Source organism: Corvus cornix, chromosome 5, assembly GCF_000738735.6.
Source record: "Corvus cornix cornix isolate S_Up_H32 chromosome 5, ASM73873v5, whole genome shotgun sequence".
Lineage (NCBI taxonomy): Eukaryota > Metazoa > Chordata > Aves > Passeriformes > Corvidae > Corvus > Corvus cornix.
In genome coordinates, this window is record NC_046335.1 from 58,596,540 (window position 1) to 58,608,635 (window position 12,096).

The 12,096-nt window shown below is 44.1% G+C and overlaps 1 protein-coding gene across 1 annotated transcript in view; it reads left to right on the forward strand.

Moving 5' to 3' along the window:
- LUZP2 (leucine zipper protein 2) overlaps nt 1–10,217 on the forward strand; it is a 71,537-nt gene extending 61,320 nt beyond the window's left edge. The window contains exon 7 of the mRNA XM_039552083.1: nt 8,870–10,217. Within this exon, the coding sequence (XP_039408017.1) occupies nt 8,870–8,929 (60 nt within the window). The 3' untranslated portion in view covers nt 8,930–10,217. The remainder of the gene's footprint in view (nt 1–8,869) is intronic.
- Nucleotides 10,218–12,096: the final 1,879 nt, after the last annotated feature.

Sequence of the window (12,096 nt, forward strand, 5' to 3'; positions counted from 1 at the left end):
TTCTATCCCTTGGGCACTTGATTCTAGGTGTACTGGATGCCACTCCAGGTGAAAGCAAACTGTGGCCTGCACATTTTTTTCATCCCACTTCCTTTTTTTTCCATCCCACTTCCTCATGGCCTCTCTGTGGTCCAACAGGTAAAACTCTAGAGTACTCTGTGGAATGTACCTTCTATATCCTATTTCTCGAGCAAAAGGATGCCTGCTCACATAAACTTCCTGAATTACTGGAACTCCCAGGATTCTCCAAAGCCAAGATGAGGGAAAACAAATACTGTCTTCATATTCCTGGATTTGACAAATTGCTTCATCCACTGCTGGTGACACATCATCTTTCCAAATTATTGTTGACAGTGGGCTATCTTGCACTGATGGTGCACACTTTACAAATTTCTACCTCATGGGTTGTACACATAGGACTTCATCTGGATCTGTGGGGAATTGCACATTGTCCAGGCCATAATATATCATTTCTCACATGGCTGTTTCTCTCAGGTATTACCGCAGACCTTGGCCCTAGGGTGTATCACCGTGTCCCACAGTCATAGGGAGGAGGAGGAGAGAAGATCCAGCAGGCAGGAATTGTGCAGCAAGATTGATTGATTTAATTATTTTATAAACTCTTTTATAGACTTTTTTCTTCATAGTCTAATTGGACAAAGGATCAGCCACCCCATGGGGTGATTGGCTAAACTCCTAAAACATCCATTGTCAAAATATTTTCCTACTATAACATAAACAAGATTTTTCAAGGTTGCAGGCGGTTTGGTTGTTTACATAACTGCTGCCTCTTCTGTGAGAGAGAAAAGTCTCTCATGGACTTAGAAAATAGCAAGAAAATCCTTGCTAGCAGCATTTTTGTATCTACAATTCCCCCTTTTTGTTTGATAACAACTCTACTATTAATCCTAAGTAGAAATTTACATCAGTTATTAATTCGAAATATGTCCTTGAGGCTTTAACTATCTGACTCCATAACAAGAAATTTAAAGTTCAGTCTCTGCTTGTGGAAGGACCATCCCAGTCTCTGCTTGTAGAAGGACCATCTGCCTGATGGCTGACATCTTGGTCATCATCACAAGAGTCATTAGGCTGATGATCTACATTCTGGTCGCCATTTGGATGGTTGGCATTCTCGTCATCATTTGGAGGTTACCTGTTCTGCCTCTGGTGCCGTAGGTCAGGGCGAAGGCATTTTGAAGGCAGCCACCGTACCCCAGTATCTGTGGAAACGCAAGCATACCTACGACCCCAAATGATAAGCTCATGCGGGTCTTACCACTGGTTAGTGATTAAATTCCGTACCCAGACTTTTGCCCGGGGCACTTGTGTGTCGCCTGCAGACTGCAATGAGAGAAAATGATTCAGAATAACAGGATTATTTGAATTTTGTGGTACTGTAAGGTGATTAATTGTATACAAAGGTTTTGCTAGTCGGCTTCAGTAACCAAATTCAAAGGTTCCTGTGAGAATCGCTGAAAAGCCATGGTAACAGCCCTTAATTCAACTAACTGAGCAGAGCCTGACTTGGATTAGTGTGTTAGTCAAGCACCGCAAAGGCAGTGTAGGATACTGTGCACCCTTACACACAGTGACCCCTGCTAAAAATTTGTCCCAATCCGTATGCCCCAAGCTGCCAACACATCCCATCCCCAAAGGTTAAGGGAAGTGGTAGTGACATAAGGCCTAATTGTAGCTGTGTGCCCCTCTGAGTCCTTCACCACCACAGGCTGTTTGCTTAAATAGCTCTGTGTGGTTCCTCCTACTCCTGCGATGGCCGATCCCACAGGGGCTAAAGGCCATGAGGGAGGCCATGCAGAGAAGGAGATGATAGTTACATCAGCACCCGTATCAATCAAACCTCGAAGCTGAATCCGGGGCGGATGGGTGTTCGGCAGGATCAGGGTATATGTCATCTGTGGCCTTTGGTCAGAGATGTCTGCAGTCCAGAAGGCCTGCGGAAGTCCCGTAGATCCACTGCCGTTATCTTCGTGAGTTTGTTGTTCTATCCTGGAGACACAAGACTTAAAAGGTACTAATTTAGCAAGGCAAGTCTTTTCAGGAATAGTTACGGGGGTTTTTGCATGGAGACCATAGCACAAATCTGACCTTTAAAGTCAGCGTCAATAACTCCTGAGTGCACTAAGATTCCTTGATGGGCAACGTCAGGTTTTCCCACCAGCATTGCACTGGATCCCTGGGCTAAGGGTCCATGTGCATCCAAGAGAACTTTATAAATACCACTAGAGCCTAAGATGACTGCAGCTGCGGTGTAGACATCAAAACCGTCTGATCCCTGGGTGCTGTCTCTAGGGTGGCTGGGTAGGCCTGTGCCTGTACCTGTGCCACTCTCTGGGAGAGCGACTGCATCGGAGAGCAATTCCCCCTCCTTGCACCCCAGCAGAAGTTTCCCAACAAAGGCCGACCATTGGCCTGAGTCTGGGATCTACAATAGTCCGAGCAATGCCCTGGCCTGCCACACCTCTTGCACTGGGGGATCGCTGTGTTCTCTTTTTGGCTGGGCTTAGGCCACTTCCATTTTTTCGCCTGTTTTGGTTGCTTTGGTTCACGACCAGAAGATGTGTGAACAGGATGCAGGAACGCAGCCAAAGCAGACCTTTTCTGATGCCCAGATCCCACCTTAGCGCAGGTTTTGACCATGTCTGTTACGTCAGGATCCCCTGGTAAGGCATCTATGATTTTTCTGCACTCCTCGTTTGCGTTATCTCTCACTAACTGCCTTAACAACAACTGTCTTAACCCATCATCTTCAACCTGCTTCTCGAGAGAAGCAGCAACTTTCTCTACAAAAGAGAGGAATGACTCTGATTTCCCTTGAACTATTTCAATATATCGCTTTCTAGGTGCAGACAACTCTATGGTTTTCAACAGGGCAGCCATGCCAACCTGTTGAGCTTTCTGCAGGATGCTAGAGAACAAAGTACCCTGTAGACTGGGATCAGAGAAGGGACCAGTCCCCATAAGAGCATCTGTTCCTGCTGTCTGTCTAGGATTGGCAGCAGGGAGCTGCATATTTGCTAATGCAGCCTTGTCAGCCAGCTTTCTCCAGGTTTTCTCAAAAACTGTAAATAGTATAGGTTGAAATAGAATTTGACCTAAGTGTCTAATATCAAATGGAGCTAGCAAATCTGTATTTATCACCCTTATTATCTGCATATCCTCAGCAGAACCTAGCCCATGTTGTGCCACCTTGGATTGCAGATCCTGCGCAACCTTCCAAGCAATTACCTCATGCTTATCATGCTCGCCTGAATTTGGGAGAGCCTTATACACTGCTTGGATCTCCCCTTTTGGGGAGTCAGTACCATCCTGAACTTCTGGCACAGCCTGTGGATGGAGTGTAACAGCTTCCCGATTACCCCCAGAATCCTCAAATCTGTTTGGCATTCCAAGGGTTTCCAACAACCTCCAGTCACCCTCCTCCAATGCTCGCATTTTAACTGACTCTAAGAAGCGATTGTAGTGGGTTGGACGCACTGTTACCGTGCAGTCCTGAAAGGTCCAGGGATGAGACCGGCGCAGCCTTTTCTTTTGCCGCCCGGCTACAGCTGCCTTACAACCTGAGGGCAGAACCTCATCTGCCTCACTTCCCGATGATGAGTCATCAGGCAAAGGCAACTCTGAGACACTGGGAGCGAACAGAGGTGGACGGAGAGGGGCACTTTGGCTGGGTGGGCTAGAGGCAGAACAGACAGCACAGACTACAGTTGGCTGCGCTGCAGTTTGAACAGCAGCCTCTTTATGGGATGCAGTCTTTGCCGGTCCTGACCGAACTGGTACTGCAGCTGCTGCAACCGTCTCCAGGGCTGCAGCCATGCCGGGCGCCGCGCTCGTCTCTTGCTCCACAGCTGCGTTCGGCACCATTGGTGGCCCTTGCGCTGCAGCCGTGCCCGGTGCCGCTGCTGGCCCTTGCTCCGCGGCCGTGTTCGGCGCCGCTGCCAAAAGTGCTGCTGTTTTCTTGCTCCCCGGCCATGTTCGGCGCTGCTTCCCCCAGCCGCCGCTCTGCAGCCGTGGCCGCTTCCGGGTTTTCCCGCAGCAGCACTACTTCCAGGTCGCCGCTGGTCGCACCGCTTCCTGATTCAGAGCCACGTCTCCCGCGGGCGGTGTGGGCAGTGCAGGTGGTGCTGGCGGCGCGGGCCTGGTGCACCCCGCACGGCAGGGTGCCTCTGTTATCTGCAGCAGCTGCTTTTGCAAGCTGAGCAGTTCTCCCAGCTGCCAGGATATGTTAGGTAACTGTCAGCAAAGGCAGATGCTGTATTAAAAGGCAGATGGCTCAGTTCTGCAGCGATGCAGAATAGTCCAGCGCCAAGGAGGGCAGTGGACCACACCCAGGCAGTCTCAGTGCATGCATGCCTGGTGCTACGCCGGCTAAGAAGGAACATCCGGGCGTTCCTGGCACAGCTGATGCATGTGCAGACAGGCTAGAAGCTGCTCTGGGGGTCCAAGTTGCTAAGCCGCTAATTCGTGGCCCTGGATGAGCCCTGGTCGCTGCCAAACCGAGTGGCACGGCGGACTGCGCGCCCTCCCGCTGCCCCGACTCTCCCGCCTCTGCCGGTGCAGGGTCCCTGGGGGCCGCGGAGTCCTGCGACTGTGCAGGGTGAGGTGGCGCAGGCTCTGCCTGTGGAGTCGGGTCAGCGGGGTCCCCCTCGGACATTCCTCCGTCACTTACTACTGAAACAGGCAAGCCAGCTGTGCTGCTACAGTCAAAGTCTGTCAGCAGAATAAATAACGAATGCCAGATTTGGTATAATTCTAACACTGCTGGGTCCCCTGACAGACCGCTCATGCCGGACAGCACAGTCAAGTTCCTGCCATAAGGCAAAGTCCAGGGCAGTATCTCTGTCCATGGAAATCCCTTTTAAGGTAGCCCAATCTAATAATTCCTGAACTGAGTTTTCAGGAATGGATGTGTGCAGTATGCTGAACACACCTTTCCAGACCATTACCACAGCGTCGTTCTGTGAGCCGCTGTTCGCCATTTCTCAGTCACGTTGGACCTCTCGGTCCCAGGGGGGAAGGGGAACAGCGTACCTCTAGAGAAATTCGGCTTGGCTCGCAGCAGCAAGACATGTCAGAGTGCAGATCATGTTGGGGTCATCAAATATTACTGCAGGCCTTGGCCCTAGGGTATATCACTGTGTCCCACAGCCACAGGGAGGAGGAGGAGAGAAGATCCAGCAGGCAGGAATTGTGCAGCAAGATTGATTGATTTAATTATTTTATAAACTCTTTTATAGACTTTTTTCTTCATAGTCTAATTGGACAAAGGATCAGCCACCCCATGGGGTGATTGGCTAAACTCCTAAAACATCCATTGTCAAAATATTTTCCTACTATAACATAAACAAGACTTTTCAAGGTTGCAGGCGGTTTGGTTGTTTACATAACTGCTGCCTCTTCTGTGAGAGAGAAAAGTCTCTCATGGACTTAGAAAATAGCAAGAAAATCCTTGCTAGCAGCATTTTTGTATCTACACTCAGGTGTTGAATACCCTTCTCTATTGCCATCTGTTTGCCTGGGTGACATGGAATATTGCCCTTATGTGTATACCTTTCCCCCTGTACTTCAGAGGAGGCTAAGGGCTCCAGAAGCTACGGGGTTGTGTCTTTTTTCCCATCTCTTTGGCAATGGTTGGCTCCTTAGCAAGTAATCCCAGCTGACTGCCTCACTTACCCTCTAATTCCAGACTACTAGGCCTGTTGTCCCCAGGTAAAATCCTTTTGTATCTCCCACAGCTCACTCAAGCATAGGGATTGAGTGGTGGTTTTTTCTTCTGTCTCTTCTTCCTGTTCCTGTGATGGCCCTTGTGGTGTCCATGGTAACAGCACTGAAAATGGCCCTTGTAATGGCTCTACTTCTAGCTTTTTTTTTCCTGCACCTCTTCACTGGCAGAGCATGAGACACAAAAAATAAACACTACTTAACAGCAACCAAAACATTAGTGTATTACCAACATTATTCTCATACTGAATCCAAAATACATCAGCATACCATCTACTGAGAAGAAATTAACTCTGTCCCAACAGAAATGAGGACAAAAGAAGATGTCACTTTACATTGGCATCTTTCTGGTGCATATTCTTGTTTCAAATGTCACGTTTAGCATTTATATGTTGTTGCCATGATGTTATAATCATTAATAATACCTTAATGTTAGCAACACAGGAGTGACCTGAAGATACAAACTCAACTTGCTACTGAAAAGTACTTACAGGTTATTTGCAGACATGGGAATTTTTAAATATCATTATATAAGTGATATGTAAGAAGGTGGAGGGGTGTTATCATTATATTTCTCAGTAAGGACATTGGATTATGTATTAACATAATTAATTGATATTGTTACTGAAAGAAATCTCTTTCTACTGTTTTTTAATGGCTTAATGCAGTTTTGGAAAACATACATATGTAAAATGTGAATATCGTTTCAGTACTTAGTAATTCAGATCTATTTACTTATTGTCAGTACATTTTTTTATAACACAGCTTTGAGCATGAAAAGTTGTAGCTTTTTTAATGAACTGAAAAATCCCATTTAAAAATTTCTGTATGGATCTGAGGATGTGGCCTTAGTGATACAGTCCTGCATTGGATGGTTTTGCAGTCTTAAATAGCTAGCCTGCGTTTCTGTGTGAGACAAGTCTAGTTAAAAGCTACCATGAGACAAGTTGGATCCAATAGCGTATGATCCATGTGTGCTATTATATGCTGCTGAACCAAAAGCTGCCAAGATGTACAATTGTATGCTAATGCCAGAAGTACACTTTGACTCACAAGGATCATCAGTGTCCAACTCCGGGCCCTGCACAGGAAAGCCCTAAGAATCACACCATGCACCTGAGAGTATTGTCCAAACACTTCTTGAACTCTGTCAGGCTTGGTGCTGTGACTACTTCCCTGGGGACCCTGTTCCAGTGTCCAACCATCCTCTGGGTGAAGAATCTTTTTTAATATACAACCTAAACCTCCCTTGACACAATGTCATGCCATTCCCTCAGGTCCTGTCACTGATCCCCAGAGAAAAGAGATCAGTGCCTGCCCCTCCCCTTCTCCTCACAAGGAAGTTGTAGACTTTGAGAAGGTCTCTCCACAGTTTCTTCTCCAGGCTGAACAGTGCCCTCAACCTCTCTCTTCATAGGGCTTCCCCTCAATGCCCTTCACCACTTTTGTAGCCCTCCTTTGGACACTCTCTAATAGCTTAATCTCTTTCTTATATTGTGGTGTCCAAAACCACACGCAGAACTCAAGGTGAGGCCATACCACTGAAGAGCAGAGTGGGACAATCTCCTCTCTAGACCAGCTGGTGATGCTTTGTCTGATGCACCCCAGGACACAATTGGCCCTCCTGGCTGCCAGGGCACTGCTGACTCATATTCAACTTGCCATCAGCCAGGATCCCCAGGTCCCTTTCCACAACACTGATTTCCAGTGTCTCATTCCCGAATTTATATATAAATCCAGGATTGTCCCATTCCAGGAGCAGAATCCAGCACTTTCCCCTGTTAAACTTCATATGGTTGGTGATTTCCCAGGAGTACAATGGATCTGAATCTGGAGCACATGAGTATTATCCCAAATTGGGTGTTCTTCCTAGCAGACAATTTTGAGTACCTTGCCATTTGGTCTAAATCAGAAAGAAATTAAAAATTATTTGAGAGGATACTTCTGCATCACTTAGTGTCCCCCCTTAGAATCGTAGAATCATCAAAGTTGGAAGAGAGCTTTAAGATCAAGTCCAACTGTCAGCCTAGCAATACCACTGTTATCCCTAAGCCACTAAACCGCTAAACCATAACACTCAGCACCAGATCCAGACACCTCTTAAACACTTCCAGGGATGGTGACTCCACCACCTCCCTGGGCAACCTGTTCCAAAGCCCAACCACCCTAACAATGATTTTATTTTTCTAGTATCTAACTGTCATGGTTTAGGAATGGTATTCTCCAATTCTCCAATTCAGTGTTCCCACTGAAACCACTCCAGATAATGCACTGCTTGCTCACTCTTGCTTCTCCTCCCCCTGCCATTCAGTGGTCTGGAGAGGGGGATTGGAGGCACAAAACGTAAAGATCATGGGTTGAGATAAGAACAATTTATTGGAAACAGCAATAAGATAACAAAATGAACAGTAACAGCAACCATACTAAAGACAGAGTGTACAAGTCAAGAAACGTTATTGCTCACCCTGTGGAAACCCCCAACCACTCTCTCTGCTACACTACGTCAATCTGGAAGGGATCCTGGATCCCCTGTCCCTGGAAAATGATCTGGGGTGGTATTGAATAACCTCTGAGTCCTGGTCATGCCCCCTCCTGGCTACTGCAAAAATTAACCCTGTCCTGGCCAGCACCAGGACACTAATCTGAATCTCCCCTGTCCTGGCTTAGGGCCATTTTCTCTGGTCATCTCACTGCAGGCATGGTAGAAGAGACAGGCCCCCACCTCAACTACAACCTTCTTTCAGGTAGTTGTAAAGCTTTGATCCTATTTCTTAGGATATTCCTGACAGCAAATTCAGAGGCGTCTACATGACTATCTGCAGCATGAAGTTGTAAAAATAAGTACAATAAATTTTGGCTTTTTGGTGGAGTTTTTTTAATTACTGTGTTGTTCATTGTTGCTGACTTGGAGGCAGTTTGCAATAGTGAATATGCTGGTGTCAGTAAATACTGTTGCTGCATGGTTTAGGTTTTACTTTCTTAGCAGCAGAATATGAGGTCATGTTTTTGAAATGGAAAGCTTTAAGAACTTACCTCTTCACAAACACTTTTAAGTGATATTGCCAAAAAAGTATGTTTGTTTCCTTTGTTTTGTGTTTTCCTGGCTGAATTATACTATTCTCTGTAGTGGTCAAATCCTACAAAGAAGCACCAAAACCAACAAGCTGAACCTTTGGCCAAGTTGTGAACTAATCCTCTCTGAAGAAAAGATGAAATAAGTGTTTCTAGTGTACTGCTGACAGAGGTGTCGAGCACAACTGGTATGCCTAACATGAATTTTAAAATGCTTACTCCCTCAGTGCTTGTTCTCTTACTATTAAAATAAACAAGATCATTTTTAAAAGAAGATTGAATTAAAAAATAAGGAGCAGCAGGTTGTTGTGATCATTTGGATGGGTTATCCATTGTAAAGTACAACTCATGCTAAAATGCATGGTGCTCTGGCCTGATCTAAAGGAAGAAAATTCCCCCATGGGAAGTAAGTGGCAGATCAGGCCCAAAGGTGAGTGCTGTTGCTCCTTGTGTGCATCTTCTGAATGTGTTTCTGCTGAAAAAACAGTAATTTTCCTTTAGTTAATGTTGGAATTGTAAAAGGACGAGAGCCCGGGGATCCCGACGGGGGGAGGAATGCAGTCCAAAACCAATGTGGTTGATAAGCGCAAACTCCGATTATTAGCACTCCAAAGGCACTTATATAGTATACCAGCTTGTTAACTCCTAAGTGGCTTAAAGCTTATCACAGCACATTTCTATTTCTACATAATTGGACTTACATTGGCAAGCTTCCACAGTCAGTACATCTTATCTGAACAGCTGTACCTTTTCAAAACTCCCTCTTTATTCCCAGGCTTGTTTCTCACACCAGCGCTTTCTCATGCAGGCAGTTTCTCACACAAACCTTTGCTTGCGGGCCTTTTGCTTGTACAGGCCTATTGCTTGTACAGTTTTTCTATAGATCCCATAATTCTATCAATGATCCATGCCCCTGATCCTTTAATAATTGCAACAAGTTAAAAGCTGAGTACTGAAACCCCAGCAAACTGCAGTTTTGCATTCATTGTAACGACTTTTATGTGAGGGTTGGGGAAGGAAAAGTAAAATTTCAGCTAATAAAATCCACGAAGGACTTATTTCCTTTTTTAATGTACATCCAGAGTAGTAAAAAATGAGAGATAAAAGCGTTACAGCAGTAATAAGCATTAATGTACAAGCTGTAAGACTTTGCAAAAATGCTATTTTTAACTGCATTTTCTTCTTGTTGTAAATGCTTGAAATCTAATTCAGATGTCACTGAACATCTGGTTTTTGCTGCATGCTTGAATAAATGTAATAGCGTCCAAAAAGTGTTATTCTCCTTTACATTTAACACCTACAGTAAACAGTGCAATTTAGAAGAACAAGTCTCTGTTTTTCTAAGATACAAATAATGCTTACAGAATAAGCACAGCAGAATTATGTTTACTGAATAATTTGTCCAAGTGTACAGTTACATGGTTTTCAATTGTAAAATGTGTCCTCCTTAGAAAATATAATCAATTATGAAAGTTGTAAAGACTTTTTTTTCTTAAAAAAATTTTATTTAAGGCCTGTGCAGAGATAAAACAGAGTTGAGAATATTCAGTCTATTTAACAAGTGTTTTAAACATTACAATCATGTTTTCTAATTAACTCTAAGCAGCATGTGTGGTAATGTAATCATTAATAAACATCAATTCTTTGCATGAAATAAAATATGTTCTTAAAAGTTTTGAAATAACCAAATAAACTTCCAATTTATCATGCCTTGAAATAAAGAGAACCGAACCATGACTATGTTTATCTCTGCACTTCTGAGTAATCCTTCTAGTGTGAAGCTATAACCTAGTCTCTTCCGTAAAGAAAAAAAAAAAAAAAAAAAAAACAGAGGGAAAAAACCACCTTTGAAATTTTGTATAAGGAAAAGAAAGGAAATTGATTGAGTCCTTTTTTGTAAGGGTTTTGAACAGTTAAGAGTTCAAAATAAATGATCAAACAAAAAAAAAATCTCAGCACCAAAAATAGCAAGAGGGATCACTCTTTATTTTCTATTCCATATTGACATGTTGTATAAAGTTTCTGGGGAAAAAAGGTAAAAAGCCTGTTAAAAGCCTCCTTTGGCTGTGCTAACAAACATGCAGTATTTGTAGTAGTTATCTGTACAGCTGTGTGACTGCATTACCCACCTGACCCGTACTTGTAACACTGGGCTTGTAACATTCTAGGAGTGGACTTTGTATTGCACTATTAACACCGAATATATTAGAGGTCAAATACAACTGCAGGTTGACAGTGGCCTCCCTCTGACCCACACCAAGTGTTGGATTATTTAAAGGGGTCCTGTTTCTGGCACTTCTCAGGAGAAAATACAATTTTTTTTCAATTAGTCATTGTGCTATTTGGTTTGTTAAATCTTACACAGAAATAGAGTCACAGCCTGGGTTTGTTGGCCTGTACCTTCAGAAAAGTTTAATAACTCACCTCAAGAATGAGATGCTGAAGGTTTTGTCTGACTTTCAAGAAGAAATGGGAGGACTTACAGGGGGAGAGGTCAGTTGAAAAGCCTATAGACTAGCTAGGTTTAGGAAGAAGAAGGAAGTTCAAATCTAATTTTCAGGGTAAAACACCAAGAAAAACACTTACAGAAGCTGTATTTGGAGTGTATTTGTAATGTACCATAATGTCACCAACAATACATAATCCAACAGTAATTTATTCCTCTTATGTATGTGGTTATGTTTGCCCCAAGAAAGATCATTTAAAAGATAGGTTTTCTAGAAAAAACAAAAGGTATTGATGCCTTGAAGTGGTTTGTTGCAGTTTTGGAACAGACAAGCAACAAGACTGGGTTCATGCACAACAACCCACTTTTATTGAGTCCTCCTTTACTTATATAGAGTTAAAGGTCCACGCGGTCGATCCCTATGGGCTGAACAAGTTACCACCCAGCCAACCAGCCAATAGCTGCTTGCATACCCAATGGCCTGGGCCTGCTCTCCAACAGTCCATACTGGTCAGATTGCATAATCTACTGGTCAAGGTACTTATATAATTTCAGTTATATCTTCATTATTTCAGTTATAAAACAGGGAGTTATAAAATGAGATTAATTATTATTGTGAAGCCTTCAGGTCAGCTGCTGACCACCACAATAATTCCCGCTTTTTGTTTTTAAATATAAAAGCAGCATCTGTCATCCGTCTCCAGGCCCTTGGAGACAGGTGACACACACGGCTCAACAGGCCTAGGCCCTTTCAGCCAAGATATATCCTGTTGTTTCATTGGCAATGTAACATCATATCCAAAAGCTGTCAAATGGGACTACCAGTGATACAAACT